At 53.2% G+C, this 19,047-nt stretch overlaps 1 protein-coding gene across 1 annotated transcript; it reads right to left on the bottom strand.

The window, feature by feature from the left end:
• Positions 1 to 814: 814 nt before the first annotated feature.
• Positions 815 to 17,398, bottom strand: ATP8B3 (ATPase, aminophospholipid transporter, class I, type 8B, member 3; the record flags this gene model as incomplete). The annotated part of the gene is made up of 26 exons (XM_010194370.1): positions 815 to 1,068; positions 2,018 to 2,149; positions 2,415 to 2,553; positions 2,732 to 2,971; positions 3,254 to 3,337; positions 4,253 to 4,476; positions 4,964 to 5,231; positions 5,663 to 5,804; positions 6,227 to 6,302; positions 6,619 to 6,730; positions 7,029 to 7,193; positions 7,589 to 7,701; positions 8,114 to 8,302; positions 9,053 to 9,209; positions 9,641 to 9,675; positions 10,724 to 10,932; positions 11,595 to 11,788; positions 12,218 to 12,306; positions 12,843 to 13,001; positions 13,583 to 13,665; positions 14,203 to 14,273; positions 14,379 to 14,451; positions 15,540 to 15,601; positions 16,055 to 16,153; positions 16,627 to 16,740; positions 17,307 to 17,398. Coding segments are annotated over 26 exons (3,575 nt in total), but the record flags the coding sequence as incomplete, so codon positions are not given.
• Positions 17,399 to 19,047: the final 1,649 nt, after the last annotated feature.

Here is a 19,047-nt window from a genome sequence, read left to right as displayed (position 1 = left end):
CCAGCAAACAGCTGGTGGCCACAAGCTGTCCCCAAAGATGGGGACGTGGCTGCTGTGAAGGTGGTGTCTGCTTTGTGCTGTGCCCACTGCTGTGTGCACTCCATGGAGATGGTGGGGAGCAACAAGAGGCTGCAAGAAGCTGGGCTGGTTTGGCTGGAGAAGAAAAATCCACAGGAAATCAATCATGCACAGGTCCTCCTCTAGAAAACTGGGGGCATTTTAAAATCACACTGCTCAAGTCTCATCTGTTGGGTTGATGGATGTGAAAGCCCCGGCTCTGCCCTGGGGAGAGCAAACAGGGTTGAGGGGCTGCACCACCCCCCCAGCCCCACCGCTGGCCTTGCATTGGGGTGTTTTACTAATTCAGAGATGGAATAACAAGCTGAGGGCAGCAGAGTTGGTGTCTGTGGGCCCAGCCTGGAGCGGGATCTGCCTCAGGCAGGAGGAAGCCCTGGCTCTGAGTCTCAGCAGAGGGAAGGGGGCACCCAGGGAGGCACAGAGTGGCAGAAGTTGGTGGGGTTTATGGCTTTACAGGCAGAAATTGGTGGTCTTCAGAGCTTTCAGCCTCCTGCAAAGCCCACTACACTGTATGGGGAGATGGAGCTGCTGGTGGGACACGTCCCAGGGCTCAGCATTGGGACCAGCAGCTCCCCAGGTTGGGCCAGCCCCTCTGCAGCCATAGGGGGTGCCCACACTTAAAACCATCCAAATAAGATTAAAAAACTGCCCATAAAAGGAGGGAGCACACCAGTTCTGCACATTCACGGGACCTCCCCTGTCCCTGCATGGCGGGGTGTCAATGCCAGCCACGCAGCTACACCGAGGGGCTGGGGAGGGAGGACACAGCCGGGGTGGTCTCTGGGCACAGGGGACGTGGTGGGGCACAGCGGGTGCCCCCCGCGCGCAGGCTGTCCCCGCGGGTGATGAGGCCAGCGTAGCCCTCGTGGTGCGAGAAGGCATAGCTGGAGCGGCGGTGGAAGGAGCGACGAGGGGCGTGGGCACGCAGCTCCACCGCAGGCTCTGGCTCTCGTCTGGCCCTCAGGCGAATCCTCTGCAAGGAGATGGGGAGATTAGGGCTGGGATCATCTCCCCAGTGAGCTCCCACCCCAATGGGGGATGCACAGGTAGAGCAGGGATGCCCTCCAGCGAGACACAGCTTGGCACCCAGCCCCATCATGACCTGAGTTGATGTGATGGGATGTGAAACACAGAGACTCTCACAGGGGTATTCAAAGCTCCTGGAGCTCTGGAGCACAGCCTCAAACCCTGTTCTCATCTGAGACCTCTTTGTACCACCACCAAGGTGTGACCCACAACCCAGATGGGGGTGAGCTCTACCAAGACCCGCACGACAGAATCACAGAATCATTAAAGTTGGATGAGACCTCTTAAGATCATCAACCATCAACCCAGTACCACCATGCCTACTAAACCATGTCCCCAGGTGCCACATCCACATGATTTCTGGACACCTCCAGGGATGATAACTCCATTGCTTCTCTGGGCAGCCCTTTCCAGTGCCTGACCACTCTTTCAGTAAAGAAATTTTCCCTCATATCCAATCTAACCCTCCCCTGGCGCAACTTCAGGCCATTTCCTCTCATCTCATCGCTTGTTCCTTGGGAGAAGAGACCGACATCCCCTCTACCCCCTCCTTTCAGGAGCTGTAGTGGGCAATAAGGTCTCCCCTCATCTCCTCTTCTCCAGGCTGAACTCCCCCAGCTCCCTCAGCCACTCCCCATCATTCTTGTGCTCCAAACCCCTCACCAACTTCGTTGCCCTTCACTGGCCACACTCTAGACCCTCAATGTTCTTCTGGGAGTGAGGGGCCCAAAACAGAACACAGGATTCGAGGGGTGGTGTCACCAGTGCCCAGTACAGGGGAAGGTGACATCCCACCACTACAGCCCAGGCAGTGGCTTCCCCAGGGGTCCTCACCCTTCCCATCACTAGCAGTGTCCTGACCAGCCCCGGACACCACCGCCCACAGGAGGCAGACCCCCCTGTGCGCCCCTCACCTGCTGGGTGGTGGTGTTGCCTGTGATGGTGCAGTACAAGCGGACGGCGAGCGAAGGGACAGTGTTCACCACCAGGGACAGCAGAACCACGAGCAGGATGTAGGGGTCGGTCAGGGCATTCTGGCTGGCGTCTGTCAATGCAAGAAGTTGTTGGGTGATGCAGGGAAGGTGGAGAGGACAGAGAGAACAACTTTCAGGGGACAGGCCCCCACTGACAAAGGTGTTGAGGGGTCTAAAGACGAGACAGCACATAAATTGGAGCCAAAAATTGAGACAGCAAGCTCAAGAAACAGCAACAAAGAGATGTGGTGGAAAACAGCTGGCAGCACCAAGCCCAGGCTGGGCTCCCCTGGCTCAGGGAAGGGAAGGACCATGGGGATCTGCAGGGCATCTCACCTGGGAAGCGGAAGATGAGAGGGGCTATTCTGAAGGCATCAATGCTTTGGGTCAAGAAGGAGAAGAGGCAGAAGAACAGCAGGCTGGCTGTGACCATCAGGAAGGACAACACCGTCCAGAACTTGGTGTCCAGGATGATCTGCAGGGACAAGGGCAGAGCACACAGGGACCCTCTTCCATTCGGCCTCTCATCCCAGATTCCAAAGGAGATCATCCCCCAGCCATTAAGCTGCTGGGGATGGTGTCAAAGAGCCCAGGGCTGAGCCCAGCTGCAGTCCCTGAACATCTGCCCAGGGGACGGGCAAATGGGCGCTCACCTCCACGAGGACCGACAGCAACGCTGATGTGGCCACTGTGACAGCAAAGGACTCATAGTCGCCAACAGCCTTGCTGCCAACATGGTCCTCAAAGGCCCAGAGGGCGATGTAGAAGCTGGCGAGTGAGGTGCTGACCCCATGCAGGAGGGTGATGCCAAAAACGCGATAGTTGAAGAGCTCATCTTGCTGCCCAAGCACGTAGAGCTCAGGAAACTCCAGGCTCTTCTTGGCACTCACATCCTGCCAGGAGGGCACCAAGCATCATCCTCCCCATCCATGCTGGGGAGCAGGATTGGTCCATCCCACCCAACACACCCTTTAGGAGAGTCCCTCCACCTGCCCGCTCTGGGGTGATGGAGAACAGACTGGTGCTGAGCTCCAGATGTGCATCGGGCTGCTTGGTACCACGTTCCATCACACAAAGCCATGCAGATGGGGTGCAGCGACCACCGGGCCGATTCACACCCACCGAGAACGCAGCCTCCAGGCACAGGGGCTGGATGCAGCCCTGTGAAGCCCTACCTGCTCCAGAAGGCCTATGGACAGTATGGGGTAGGCGGTGTAGAAAATGTTGTAGAGCGCAAGGAACCAGCCCTCGTACAGCGGCTAGAAGGGAGAAGGAACCAGCTGTGAGCTCAGCAGTGCTTTGTGAGGGCTCAGGAAGTGTGTCCAGGTGGGGAGTCCAAGACACTCATGTCCAAATGCTGGGGAAAACCCTGTGGACTTGCCCTGGGCTCTGTTTCAGCCCTATGTTGTCTGCAGTGATATTTGGGTTGTGGGGCCAGGCTGCAGACACAGATGGGGGGCTGGAGCCATGCAGTGGCAATCAAGTCACTCTGATGGCCCTTGAGAGGAAAGCAATGCCCTCTACAACTACCTGAAAGGAGGTGGTGGCAAGGTCGGAGTCAGTCTCCTCTCCCAAGTAACAAGCGATACGACAAGGGGAAATGGCCTCAAGTTGTCCCATGGGAGGTTTAGGTTGGATATTGGGAGGAATTTCTTTACTGACAGGGTTGTCAAGCACTGGAAGGGGCTGCCCAGGGAGGTGGTGGAGTCACCATCCCTGGAGATGTTTAAAAGACGAGGAGATGTCATGCTTAGGGACATGGCCTAGTGGTGGACTTAGGGCCGGTTCGATGGTTGGGCTCAATGATCTTAAAGATCTTTTTCAACCAAAACCATTCTATGATTCTATGAAAAGCTCCCATTTTTGGGGAAACCCACTTAATGCATGTGGGATCTTTTCCTGCATTGGTCCGAGACTGAGCTGCAGCTCACAAGGACATCCCAAATCCCCCTTAAGGTGCTTTTCCCAAGCCAGCCAGGTAAAAAGCAGATAACCAGTTGCATCTCAGCCAGGCAGCTCCAAAAAATTGGACAGCCCAAATAGCAGGGCATGGGGAAAAAGGAAACCAGGAAGGGGATGTGGACACGTATCCGTCAGGTAGCACCAGGCATGAGACCTCCATGGAGGTCGAAACACCTCCATGGGATGAATGCGACTCCTGCAGCATCCTTCACCTGAGCTGTGAATCCACTGTGGAAAGCGAACCAGACCTGGGCCATGAGGCCAGCAAAGGTCTTGTAGAAGAAGTAGCGGAGGAACTTGCAGATGCGGAGGTACGCCCAGCGGCCATGGACGAGCAGGAGGCGCTGGAGGTAGGAGAACTGTGCCAGGGCGTAGTCACTGCACTGCACGGCCTGCATGCCCTCCAGCCCGCTGATGCCCACCCCGATGTCAGCAGCTGTAGAGGATGGGAAAGCATCAGATGAAGGTGGGGATGGTTTCTGGGGAGCCCTGGTGCTTGATTTCTCTGTGGACTGCCCCCAGGGTGATGGGCAGAGGGTGAATCCAGGAGTGATGGGGAGAGGGAAGAAGCTCCCTCCATCACATGGCGTGGCTGGGCATGTGAAGAGCACAGCCCCATGTCAGGGCTGCTGTAGAGGGATGGGGAGGGCTCTGCCAGGTTGGGGCTTGAAGTTTCATCAAGGTTCATCCCTGCTGCCAAAGCAAGCTGTGCACCTGGCTCTCGTCTCAGGCTGGGTCTGGTCCTGTGCCTCTTGCTCCCCTCCCAGCACAGCAGCGTGGGGATCTGGTTTGGAGGTTCCCCTCACAGCTCCTCACTCCAAAGGAGAGGGTGAGGAGGTGGAGATGGCAGAGGGGGCACCACCACTCCTCACCAGTGGGACGCGCTGGCCGAAACCCACACTCCGCCCAGCCCCAAGGCTCACTTTTGATCATGTTGACATCATTGGCCCCATCCCCGATGGCCAGTGTGATAACCTTCTTGTGCTTTTTCACCAGCTGCACGATGAGGGCTTTCTGCTTGGGGGTCACCCTGCAGCAGATCACTGCCTGGCAGCTGGTGGCCAAGTCCACGAAGGCCTTCTCCACCAGACTGCCCTGCTCCTGGGCACCTGCAGCCCGCCAGCACGGCAGCCACCGCCACAGCCGCCCCTTCTTCTCCTTCACCACCTCTCCCATGTGGAGGATTTTGTCCTGAGAGGAGAGCACACATGACTGGGAGTTGGGACCTTCAACCCATAGCATGAGGGCCCCAGCTCCTCCACGATGTTCTTAAATCTAGTCAGTGCCACAAAAAAGCGACTCCAGTTTTCTCCAAGTTCATTGTGCAGCAGGCACTGTGACCATCAGACCAGTTTGTCCCAGGATGACCAGAAGAGTACGTGATTACCCACCAGCCTGTGTCAGCCCAGAAGACTGGTCAGGCAGGTATGGATGAAGCCCCCAAAACACAGTCATGGGTGTGAGATCATCCCACTCTCCATTCTTCATTCCCAGCCCAAACTGGGCTTTTCCAACCCCTTGGGCAAGAGGGGCATCACCTCCTCCATGGACTGGTGCTGGTGCCACCCAGCACTTTGATAGCTCTGGTGCAAGGAGCAAAGAGCATCCAAGTGCCACCTTACCAAGAAGTCCCCGCTGATGATGAGCGCTCTCTCCTTGTGGCAAGAAGCCTCTGGGCACTGCTGGGAGATGCGGCGGCTGCACAGGACGTCCCCGCTGCCACTGAGGTTGCTGCTGTTCACCCAGGGAGCCTGGAGGATCTCGCTGTGCAAGGAAGGGACAAGCGGAGCTGAGCTGGGGACACTGGACACACTGCCTGGCTCCGACTGAGACCCACAGTTTGCCTTTGCCATCTCAAAGCCAGCTCCAGGGAGATGGGGCTGGTACCCAGTGGTGGGGACAGAGCGGGGGACCTCAAAGGCTCCTTCATATCATAAATCAGCCTCTGTCCTGGTGGTTTAGAGGCTGGAGTGAGTTTAAGCACCTTCCAGCCAAAGCCTGCCAAGGAAGAGAATGCTGTAGGGGCAAAAACGGATGGGGAGGCCTGCAAAACCATCAGCAGATGAGGGCCATGTACATCCAGGCTGGGACAGCACAGTCGAGCTCTGCCCACCCTGCACAGGTTTCTACACCCTCGGGTGTCTTCAAGCAACACAGTCCTGAACCAGGAGGTCATGGCTCCTTACCTGATCTCCTTCTCCTCCAGGATCTCCATGTCGTCTGTGAGCAGCTTGCAGGCGTAGCCAATGTTGATCGCGGTCTCTGCAACATGGAGGTGTCAATGGCTGATGGTCACACAGTGCTGCCCACCCCCAGCCCAGGGCAGCCCCCAGCCCTTGGGTCCAACAGCCCTCGGTGGGCAGCAGCTGCTGGGGGCTCTGTGGTGTTGTGCAGATGGATTCCCCTGCCTCAGTTTCCCCATAGGTGATATGATCTGTGGGATGTACTATTGTTTAATATTAAAGGGCACAGCAGAACCTGGTTGTTGCCCACTCCCAGGGTCTCCTATCTCTTCTCTGGTCCTGCTTAGGGGAGAAGCTGACATGTGTTGGTTGTGTTTGGGGTTGCCTCCACTGACCTTGTTTGTCTCCTGTCAGCACCCACACTTTAATGTTGCCCAGTTTCAGCAGCTGGATAGTCTCAGGGACTCCATCTTGCAACTTGTCCTCAATGGCCGTTACCCCGAGCAGCTGGAAGGAGGGCGAGTGGGTGTCACGACACGGGGCAGGCCAAGATGCGGAGGTGGGAAATGCCCTTGGATCCAACTAGGGGTCCTGGCCCATGAGGGGACAGGTCTGGACAGGTATACAACCATCTACTGGCAAGTCACAAAGTCACCTTGAGTGGGAACTCCACCTGCCCTTCCACCCAGGGGATGGATGTTGGGTTGGACACTTCACCCCCTCATCCCAGAGAGCCGAATGCCACCCTCCTGCCCTCTGTGGGACCAGCACAGCCAGTTCCTCCTGAGCCCCGGCCTCATCCCACCTGCAGGTTCTGCTCCATCTCCTCGTACAGCTTGTTCAGCTCCGGCGCACGGTCCTGCAGCAGGACGCTGGCCTGGCGGTGCCTCCTGCTCCACTCACTGTACTCCACCTCGCTCACCTCCTTGCTGGCCAGACATAAGGTCCTCAGCGTCTCCTCTGCAAAGCGCTGCAGAGAGGAGACATCAGGTCTCCCTTCCCTTGACCAGGATGGCCCTTACAATGGACCAGGGCATCGTCCCAGACAGCCGCAATGGCCAGAGCCAGAGACTCTGCAGGATCTGAGGGTCTCCCTTTGGGCTTTGCCTCCCTTCCCCCATCCTATAGCATCCCCATGAGCACCCTTGCAATGCATCTGGTCCATGCAGAACACCAAAGGCAGATTTGATGCCCTCTTAGCCCCTGTCCCATATGCAGGTGAGGCTCCTAGAGCAGAAGGAAGAAAGAAGGACCAAAATCCTGAAGCCATAGGGAGAAAGAGCAGCAGGGGATCCCAGGACACCCATCCCAAAGCCAGCAGCAGGGAGAGTAGCCCTTTCCACCCCAGGCTGGCATGGGACTCACATCCAGAACCATCTCGGTGAAGGTCTCATTGGGCCCTCGCTTCTGCAGTCTCTCCAGGATGACGGTGTCAGCCCCTTTAGTGTAGAGCCGGATCGAGCCCTGGGGGTCTCGCACTGGGAGGGAGGGGAAGGACAGCTTAGGTACCCAGAGATGGCTCCATCACTTTCCCCATGCAATAGCCACACCGCAGAAGGTGCCACAGGGGACGTCAGTGCTTTTCTGCCTGTGGTCATGGGAAGGACAGGGATTTCCCCAGATCTACACCACCATGAGGCAGGATCAGGCCTCAGGGACTGCCACTTCCTCACACATACAGGATTTACTCTCTCTTGGCTGCTCAAACCCTTCCTGGCTGCCTTCACCAAGGTATCAGGACAAGCAAAACTGCAGGGATGACCAGGACAATCCTTAAGTGCCAGCTGCGGTCAATGGCAGCCATCCCGGTGCCATCCCTTGCAGGGCTAAGTATGGAAGGGACCCTCAGTGTTCCTGGAGGGGTTCTCTGAGACACTCGGTCCTGCTCACCCAGGACAGACATCCTCTTGCGATCGCTGCTGAAGTCCAGCATGGCCAGCACTTTGTAGGTTCTCTTCATCCCCAGCTCACTGATGGTGATGGTGTCTTGTGTTCGGGCCAGAAAGACATACCCCAGGTTCCTGGCTGCCAACACCAGTGCTTCTTCATCCGGTGAAGCTGCCTGGTAAACCAGCTGGTCTGCAGAAGAGGAGTATGGGTTAGACAAGGAGAGTCCCAGTCAAGCAGCTCTTGGACATGTGAAACACTCCGTTCTTGCCCAGTACCAACATTATTTATGGAGACTGCCTGGTAAACCAGCTGGTCTGCAGAAGAGGAATATGGGTTAGACAAGGAGACTCCCAGTCAAGCAGCTCTTGGACATCTGAAACACTCCGTTCTTGCCCAGCACCAACATTATTTATGGAGACCCTGAAGTCCAAGCCACCAGGTTAGGGAAATTCATAGAATCATAGAATGGTTTTGGTTGGAAAAGACCTTTAAGATCAATGAGTCCAACTATTGACTCAGTCCTACTTGTCTCACCTCTTCTGCTCATTGCCCCAGGCAGGACAGGTGCCCAGATAGGGATGGATTATCCCTCCTGTGCTTCTGTTACAACTAATTATTTATTTATGTATTTATTCCAATTAATTATCTAATTTACATTAGATATTAGGTAGAAATTCCTCACTGTGAGGGTGGTGAGCACTGGCCCAGGTTGCCCAGAGAAGCTGTGGGTGCCCCCTTCCTGGCAGTGCCCAAGGCCAGGCTGGATGGGGCTTTGAGCAGCCTGGGCTGGTGGAGGTGTCCCTGCCCATGGGGGTTGGGCCAGGGGAACTTTAAGGTTTCTTCCCACCCAAACCATTCAACCAAAACCATCACGGCCTCAATGCCTTGAATAGCCGCTCAACCCTGCTCCGAGCACGTCAACCACCACGGCCAACCCACCGCCTTTCTCCTCCACCATGACAGTGTGGCAGAGGGCCAGCAGCCTCAGGAACTCCCTCAGCATGGGGTCGCTGTCCCGCCAGGCGGCTTCCAGCAGTGTCGTGTCACAAAAGTCCAACTTCTTCTTCCCGTGGCGGCTCCAGTTAAGCCCCGACCCCTGCAAGAGGCATGCACAGGCTGCAGGCACCCGAGAGAGCAACTGAGTATGGGGATGCTGCTGGGTTACAATGCAGCGTAGCACGGTCTGACCCAAATCGGAGTCTGTAAGCTGTGTGCTGCATTGCCTGCACCAAGGGGGTGAGTGTAAAAAGTCTGAGAATAATAAAAAAAAATATTAAAAACTGCATTATTTTATAAACCCAGTTTCCCCATCCTTAACTGGCAGCTGAGAACTGGCAAACTCTCCAGCCCAAGGAAACATGCCACGCTCTTACAGCATGGGATCCCATGGTAAGCATGCTGTGCTCCAAAAGGGCTGGGTCTGCTGGCGGTGTAATCAATAACCAATAATCAATAACTGCTGGACCTTGGGCCCCGGAGAAGAGCAGTGTCTGGCCCCACGTTACAGGGGAGAGGGGAGTTACGCACCGATGGCTGCTTGGTCTCATGGCCTGTGCCTGCACCTGCCAAAATAAAAATAATTCAATTAATAGAGAGCTGGCAGGGAGTCACTAGGGGGGGCTTTGTATGGTTTCTCTAGAAGGTACCACTGCTTTCGCCGGCAAAAAGACTGGGAAAAAGGGATAGGTTTTCAGCATCTGCTTGGTGTTGGTCTCGAGCCAGGCTCTGTTAGGACATCCAGCTTTGACTTATTTGACTCTTGGACTGTTCAGACGTTTCAACACGTTTTTAATGTTAAAAATTCAGGTCCAGCTTTCACCTGCATTTCCTGAGAGACTCTGCAGTTGACCAGAGACTGCTGGGATTGCGGTGATGCTGCAGCATGATACATCAGGCAAGAGAAAATTGGTTTTATTTCTGCTTTAAAACTTTGCTAGGTGGTTTTTTTTCCCCTCCTCTTTGCTTTTATCACTGTTCATTCGTCTCAAGTGCCTGATACTTATCTCAGGAAAAAGGAGCTCCATGCTAAAGCTCTGCCCCACTCGCTAAATTTCATTAATTAAGCACTGAGAGAGCTCCTAGAAGCCAGCCAAGAGCTTGAGTAAGTATAGCCATGAGAAGAGGAAGGACTTCACAATTCTCAGGTGTCTGAAGGGAAAACCAAGCAGAATAATAAAATAAATTAAAAAAGCAAAGAGCAATTACATGCATTCATTGTAAAGAAACAACGTAAGTGGAATGATGATTTCTTTGCCTCTTCCACAGGTCAGCTGAAAGCCTTAAAGTGCCCAGATTTGGAAACCAAGCTGGAGCTTCACCAGAAAATGATGCAAAGAAGAATAGCAAAACTTCCTTTTAATCTCCCAAGACCTTCATAGAAAATAAAAAAATCCATGGGTTTCACTGTCCCAGCACCCCTGGCTCCTCTGCCTGCCCTGTCCTGGACATCTCATTACTCCAGGTGGGATCCACCTCGTGTAGCAGTGCTGAGCTGATCAATCCACATGCCCCAAGCTTCCTAGCAAGCCAGCAAAAAACACCAAAGTGGCCTAAATTCAAGGTCTCCCTCACTCATGAGTCTCCACAAACTTGCGTCCATCAAAAAGTTACCATAGATGGTCCCATTGATGCAGCATTTCTTGAAGCTCATCACGTTTTGTGTCAAGGTGCCAGTCTTGTCCGAGAAGATGTATTCGATCTGGCCGAGCTGATCGTTAAGGCTGGTGCTTCTGGCTTTTGCTGGGATGTCCTTGGCAGCGTAATACATCTCCAGATCCCAGTTGATAAAAAAGCTGTTCACCAGGTAGATGAATTCAAACCTAGCGAGGCCGATGGGAGAAAACTTACACTGGGGAAGGAGATGGCATGGATCACATCCCAGGGGGTCTTGGGGACCTGACACAGGAAGAAAGGGCAGAGGGGAACTCCCCACCCAAATCCTGTTGCTCTGAGCTTGGGGGAACAAGAGGCTTTTCATGGTTTGTTTTCAGAAGCTCATCAGACCAGACTGAGAGCCCACCAGTTCCCAGGTAACTGGGCTCCCATTTGGACATGTGGCTCTTGATGACAAAATTCATGCATCTGAAGATTCAGTGAAGGGCCTAAAAATTTGGAAACTGCTTCTTTCAGCACAAATTGTGGGCTGTGCCCTTCTCTTCCCCACCTGGCTGCTGCTCAGTGGGGTGATGCCACCTTCATCACTCTCATCCTCAAACTGCCCACCATTTCTAGCATCAGTACATGCTGTTGCATTTCTTTTCCCTCTTTCCCCTGAGAAGGTCTCAAAGCACATCATCAGCATTTGCAAGGTACACTCTCCACCCACCCTTACCCTCTCACAGCCAAGGGAACACAGGGGAACGACTTGCTCAGGGTCACAGCTGGATCTTTCGTGCAGCCCCATTTTGTGGCTGCAAACCAAGGTGCCAGATGATGGCCAAGGGCAAGGAGTGAGGTGCTGACCAAGCTCTGTTGTTCTTACGTTATATACATGGACATGGGTATGATGACGCTCAGGAGGATGGTGAAGCCCCAGAAGTTGAAGAAGGCCTGCTGGGCAGGCGTCGTGTGCTTGTAGAAAGCAGAGAGGTAGCTGTGCTTCTCCTGGAACATCTTGGCCCAGAAGCCAGAGGCAACAGCGAGGCACAGAGACGTGATCAGCAGCACCAGGAAGATCTGAGATGGGAAGCCAGGGTGAGGACATCCCATCACACAGAACCCACCAGACACTTTTCTAGAACCAGACATCGCCCCTTCCAGGTTGTCTGTCTCATTTAGCTGTAAATCCACAGAAAGGTGTCCTTGTGCCTAAAGCAGGTTCTCAGAGCTCATCCTGGTCTGAGGTGAAGGATCACAGCTCATACTTTAGCTGGACGCGTCCACAACACACACGCAGCAAAACCTTCCCACCCTAATTGCCTCAGGCACCATCTCCCTGGACAGGGGAAAATATTTCCCTGGACTGGAAAAAATATTTCCTTTGGAGAAAATATTGCAAGGTTAAGAAAATCAGCATCACACAAGCAAGCAGCCTCTCGTGAGAAGACTTGTGAGCAACCCAGGAGGCCAGTGGACCAGGGCAGGGGGTGTCTGCACCACACTCACTATGATCACCAGCCGGTCCATCATGTGGTCCAGCTTCGTCTTCTTCCGCTTGATCTTTCCACAGTTCCTCATAATTTTGGAATCAAATCCTGGACAAGAAACATTTTATAAGTAAAAACACAAGTCCACAGCCACCAGAAGGTTGACTTGCAGCTGAGTGATGCTGGTTTCCTCCATAACAACATCTCCCCACCTCTGAAGGCTGTAGAGGACCACATCCCTTGGTCAGGGGTTAATCAAGCCGTGGCTGCAGGCTCAGAGCGGTACTGCTTCCACCAGATCCTACCCTTCCCCTCTACCCACTGCTACTCATGGCCAAGCTCTTAGCTGCACTGAGTCACAACATGCAAGGGGCCACAAAGTGGAGTGGATCCAAGACACGACACAGGTGAAAAATAACCTGGGATGAGCAGAGGCTTGGGACCACCACGCCATCTCCCTGTCAGCAAGCCCAACACCAGCAAAGCTTGGGACAAACCTCTAGGGGCTTGGTTACAGTGGCAGACCCTCTCACTTTGCATCCACTGAGAATGGGACCTGCTGCTGCCAAAACTGCTTGAGCAGCTCAAAATCCCCAGGGACCTGGATATTTTCTGCCCTTCCTGCCCTGGGCGTGGGCACTGACCTGCGTAGATAACCAAGCCGTAGCAGATGTCGGTGTTGCGAAGCTTGCATCCTCGCAGCAAGATCCTCTCGCTGTCGAGCGAGTGGGTCTCACCCTTCCATTCCAGCGTGCCAGTGAAGCTGTGCATGTGGCTGTTGGGCTCCTCGCAGGTCACTCTCCCTTGGGCAGTGGACACGATTCAGGTGATGGCTTTGAGGGAAACAAGAGGACCTTCCTCTCCCCTCACCCCTGGCCCCTGCCAAGAGGGGTGCTGGGGGCTTCTTGAGGAAATTCAGGTTTTGTCAGGGCATCTCCAGGTGCAGCTGGGATATGAGTGGCTAAAATTTAGTCTAAGCTGGAGTGGCTGGAGAGCTGGAGGTGGCTAAGCTGGCCACCCTGCAGCGATGGGAGGGTGCTCAGCCTGGGAACAGCACTGGGCTATAAAACTGGAGAAGGTACAAACACAACCCCCTTAATCCCCAGAGCCTCTGAGAGGGGAATCTGCATCTGGACTAAAGGGGAAAAAATCTGGAGCCTGAGCTCAGGTTTGCAAGCCAAGCACTTGATTCCAGTGGGAAAATCAAGATGAAGGGCAGGGGGAATGTGCCCACCCCTGATAGACCCATCACAGAGCCACTCAGCTGGGAAAGTGCAGCCTCCTATTGGGCTGATGGTGCTTGGTGTCTGAGGGGACAGAGACTTCCCAAGGCTGAACCCAACCCATCCCAGCAGGATTGCTGGATCCTGTCCGGCAGACTCACCATCGAAGGCAGCCATGCTCTCCTCAGTCAACAGCTCCTGGTGGGTGATCAGGAGGGCTCGTCTGAACTTCAGGTTTGTTTCCCTGTGAACAAGAGCCAGGGAGGGGAAAATGAAACAACCCCGTGGGGTGACAGAGTTGTTAATTCCGCTGTCAGACCCATGGGACAGAGAGGGCCATTAATTATCGGGTGATCAGATGAGTGATGACAATGAAAAGTGAGATAGGGACCTATTGTGCCAGACATCGTGGACTCATGCAGGGAGAGAGCCCTGGCCCAGAGACCCTGTCATTAAATCATCCTGCAGATGGAGGAGGGAGCCGAGAGATGGAGAGAGATGCCTGGGATCACAAGCTGCTCTGTGAAAGCCTCATAGGTGTTTTTGAACTCCCATTTTCAAAATTTGGGGCTCAAATCCCATTTCTGGGGCGTCCATAGGTTTAGTTTTTGGAGGGTCCCCCACATCCCATGGTTTCTGCTGGACTTACAGCCCTCCCAGAGTGCCTGACCCCCCCACCACTGTTGGGGGGCCCTCAAGACTGGAGGCTTCAGCCGCTACCTGGGATGTCCCTGTTCCTCTCCCCGCCATGGCAGTAGCGGTCCCCTGCCCCTGTCCTCACCCATCGATGTCGGCAGTCTCCACGTAGCATAGGCTGCTGGGCTCCGAGCTGCACAGCAAGAGCATGTCGGCCTTGGAGAGCAAAAGGTGAGGAGAGAGCACCCAGATGAGTCCGTCCTCACTGAAACTCCCCCCCCTGCTGCCCCAGGTGCAAGCCAGCTCCAGGGCACCACTCACCGGGACACAGCTTTCCTTGTGCAGGCGGACGATGTCCCCAACATGGATGTCGCGCCATTTCTGCCAGCGGAAGCTGCAGGAGAATTAAGGGGAGGGGGTGAATTTTTATCACTGCAGAGCAGTGGAAATAGGGACTGTGGCTGTTTCTGCCCTCTGGACCAGCCTGTGTCAGTCCCAGCTTCTTGCATGAATGGGGGTCTCCAGATGGTTGGTTCCTCTGCCACCATAGTCCTATCTGTGTGACCAAAGGATGGCTGAGCACTGAGGATGGCACAAGATCCATTTGTCACATCCATATAACAAATGTTCAGTTATTTTGTGTTCAGTTCTGGGCCCGTCACTACAAAAAGGACAGTGAGGGGCTGGAGCGTTGCCAGAGAAGGGCTACAGAGCTGGGGAGGGGTCTGGAGCACAAGAATGATGGGGAGTGGCTGAGGGAGCTGGGGGGGTCAGCTTGGAGAAGAGGAGGCTGAGGGGAGAGCTTATCACCCTCTACAGCTCCTGAAAGGAGGGGGTAGCGAGGGGAGGTTGGTCTTTTCTCCTTTGTAGCTACTAATAGGACAAGGGGAAATGGCCTCAAGTTGTGCCAGGGGAGGTTTAAGTTGGGGATGAGGAGGAATTTCTTTACTGACAGGGTTGTCAAGCACTGGAAGGGGCTGCCCAGGGAGATGGTGGAGTCACCATCTCTGGAGGGGTTTAAAAGACAAGTGGATGTCGTGCCCAGGGACATGGTCTAGTGGTGGACTTAGGGCTGGTTCAATGGTTGGACTCGATGATCTTAAAGGTCTTTTCCAACCAAAACCATTCTGTGATTTTATATCCCCTGGTCACAAGTGGGGAATGCTAGTCCTTCCCTGGACCAGTGTTTAGCAGGAATTTGACTTTGTGGGTTATGGAGGAACTTCTGTGGCCAGGAAACCCTCTTCCCAGCACATCACAACAAATCAAGGCTTTTTTAGATCCGATACTCTGTGATTGGGGTACAATCATTCTTACAGAGGAACAGCTGGACCTGCAGCAGATTTTGAGAGGTGATGGGAGTTTGCAGAGTCAGGGACATTCCCACCAAAACCCTTAGCTCAAGGATGCTAAGCACTTCAGACAACTCATTGCTTCACACAGGCCTGGAGGACACGGGTGCAGCTTCCCAAAGCCCCTCACCTCTTCCCAGACAGGATTTCGCACGGTCTGCTGTTGATGTTTCTGTCACTTTGGTGACGGCCCTGCATGGAGAGGAGAAAAAAAAGAAACCAAAAGAAAGAGATGAGCCATGCCAGACCTCCTTGTCCCATGAAAACAACCCTCTTAGAGCCACAATCTGCCTCTTGCCAGGGCAAAATCTGCTTTCTGAAGCAATTGGAAAATGTATTCTGATGAATGAAGAGGCAAAATTCCCTCAAGTTATTTCCGGGCACAAGCTTGGGAATATTGGTTAAGATATTAAAGATGACAGAGACAGGGGTCTAGACCCCAAAGAAAGCAACCAGCCCATCACATCCTTCCCAAAATATAAGGCATTTTGGAAATGGTAGAGTTGATGGCACCTCAGAAACAATGAATTACAGCAACTTCCAAGCTTTTCAGCTCACCCCACAGCAAAGGGGCCCTTTCTGCTGACCGGCCCCCACAGGACCTATGCCCGATGCCCACAGCCTTTCACTCCGGCCCATACTCACAATGTCATCGATCAGGTCTCGCAGACCGCGGATGATGAGAAGGCAGCTCAGGGGGAACAGCAGAGTGTACCAGGGCAGCGTGGAGATAGCAGGGAAAGTCTAGAGAAGAATTTTACACCATTGATGCAACTTTCATCCCATCTTAGGACACTTCAGGTGCCTGAGTAACTTCCCCTGGCTTCCAGCTCCCCTCCCCAGCCAGTGCCTGAGGATGGCAGGAACCAGTCTAAGACAAATCAAACCAACACCTCTGTCTACATGGAACTGTTTTGTTGAATTTCCACCTGTCTTTAAACTGGGTGTGTGAAATGCATGTGGGTCACTGAATCTGGAGGGTAGGACGTCCATTTAGGCATGGTCTGCATGAGCTTAGCTATCATCCAAATCCAATCAAAGCAACCAAACTTAATGTAGGTTAAACCCCTCAGAGTTCATGGAAGACAATGAACACCACTGAAAAGCAGTGTCCTTTACATTATTTTAGACCAGAGTCCCCTACTCACAACACCAGACAACCCTCCTTTGCTTGACAGCCTTGCACAGGCTTGCTCTTACCTTGGTGTCCATCTCACCTGTAAGAGGATGACGAAGACGAAGTAGACATTGGCCATGCGGTGGAACTGCTCGTAGAGGTTCAGCGGCAGGAAGGTGAAGAGGTTGTACTTGGCTGTCTTGATGGCATTGCCCTGCAGAAGAAAGGCATGTCGAAGCCACAGTGGGAGTTCAGCCGTGGGAAATCAAGGAGGTGTTTTGAAAATGCCAAAAACATTCTGGTAATTTTAGGACTTCTCAACTTTTTATGGCATAAGAGATGCCTTTAAATCTTACAAAAGCCATATGGAAAAAGAAGATTAGAGCAAAGGGCCATATGACTTAAAATTGAAACAAAGTATTTTGCTTCTGATTTTCTAAAGCATATCCAACTGACCCCAACAAGATGGTCATTATTCAGCTGGGGAAAAAAAATCTAGTTTTGTTCAATTAAAATGTTTTTCAAACAAATCTTTCTTTTGATTTGACCATCAGACTAAAAAGTATTGTTCGTACAGTTCTGCTCCTTGTCTGACAGCTCCACAGGGCATCTGGGGCACCAGATGGGGAGCCCATCCTCCTCATTGAGGATGACCTACGTGACTCCATCCAACTGGACATCTCTCTGCAGCACTTCTGCCATGTCACCCCCAACCACCACCAGCTCAGGAATCAGGGGCTGAGCAAAGAAATGGACCGGGACAGGCCCAGACTGACTCACCGCATACTTCTTCTTGGTCAGACAGAAGGCAAATTTCTTCTTGAACTGCATGTGGTAGTTTCGGTCATTGGCCCTCACCTCCCAGGTGAAAGCTGGAAAAGCAAGTGGGTATCCACCAGCTCTCATCAGAGCCAGGCCCTGGCCACCAGCCTCTGCCCTCCAAGGACACAAGGACGAGTGATGGTGCCACTGGGTTCATGGTGACCCACTGTTGGTGGGATGGGATTTCCATCGCATACCTACACCTCGAGAACAGCTGAGGTACAAGGGGGATAGAGCTGGGTCTTTGGGGTCTGCTGGGTCACAGCATGGACAGAGTGGGCAGGAGGACAGAAGCTTCCAGAAATGTTGATATGTCTTCCCCTCTGTGCCTGGTAAGCCCTGAGCCTCAGGCTAACCATTTGGGCTCAGGATTTGGTTTAACAGTATAATCGGGTCAGGTGAAGGACGACTCCTTCAAGCACAGTCTTCACTATTCTGAAGGCTGTTTGTTCCTCTCCTGATCTCATAGCAGATATGGCCAAGCAAGGGACATCCCAGCCATGTTCCCCAACTATCCAACTGACAGTCAATCCTTACAGACCATTTGACCCCAAATCTGCTTCTTCCCCATCTCACAACCCTGTCCCATTTTTAACATTCTCATAAACTGTCTAAAAACAACAAAAATAAAGAAAAACCCCAAAACACGCTCACTGCACAGACCTGGCAGCTGCTTCTTTCCATGCTGGTGGCCTGAGGCTGGGTCTTGTGCAGTCATGCTGGCACCACTACCAGGACCTAGGAACCAGGACAACCAAAGATATTTGCAATGATGAGCAATGGCAGTGTGACCCCACCAGGATGCTCCAACATCCCAAAGCTGGGTCCTCCACCTCTCCAGGGCAGGATATCATGCAGAAGGGACACTCCTGGCACAGCTGAGGATGGGTGTCTTCCCTGGAGCAGCAAAGTAACTTAGACCTTTTTACTACCCCATATTGACACGCAGTCCTCTGTAGCCACCCGAACATCACAGATCACTGATATCAGGCTGAATATTTGCAATCAGAAAATGGCTTTCTCTCTTTGACAATTAATGTTGTTTGCTCTGCCTTTTGCAGGACCAGCCATGGCTCAGATCTGAATTGAAATCCACTTCCCATGGCATTTATTTTTTCCAACAGTCTCAGATTTGCCCTTCATGCTCACTCAAACCTTGCATGGGCATTGGCGCTGAGGGTTGCCTGGAGAGACCCCTGTCTTCTCTGTGTCCTCAGAAATGCTCAATAGCTTTGGCATGAGTCATGTCAGATCCAGCTCCACTCAGTCCCACCTGCCCATGACAACTCAAAGACATTTTTCCTCTCTATGGAAAATCATTTGAAGTGATCAGCGAGGAAGAGAACCTCTCCCCATTCTGCCATCACACCTGAGCATCCGTCATGCCTACAGAGCAGCCACCTTCATCAATGACAAGATTTCCGTTATGCTCAGTAGCTCAGTGCCCTTCCCAGCAGGGATGGTAGGGAAGATTAATTAATGTTTTTGAAGCACTTTGTGATCCTTACATGAAAGGAGTCAGTGAGGTATAAAGCATTAATTACCTTATTATTAAATAATCCCAGGACAAAAGCCGGTCACTGCCATTATTTTTTATCTCACTCCTTTGATCTCTTTTTTTCTTCAATTTCTTCACCAAAGTGTCTGCTTCTCTCCCTACTGCTCCTTGTGGTAGAAGGCAAATTTGATATTGGTTTGC

This window comes from Mesitornis unicolor, unplaced genomic scaffold (assembly GCF_000695765.1).
Source record: "Mesitornis unicolor isolate BGI_N332 unplaced genomic scaffold, ASM69576v1 scaffold14491, whole genome shotgun sequence".
Lineage (NCBI taxonomy): Eukaryota > Metazoa > Chordata > Aves > Mesitornithiformes > Mesitornithidae > Mesitornis > Mesitornis unicolor.
The sequence above is the reverse complement of the archived record's forward strand: the minus strand, read 5'-3'. Positions and strand labels throughout refer to the sequence as shown.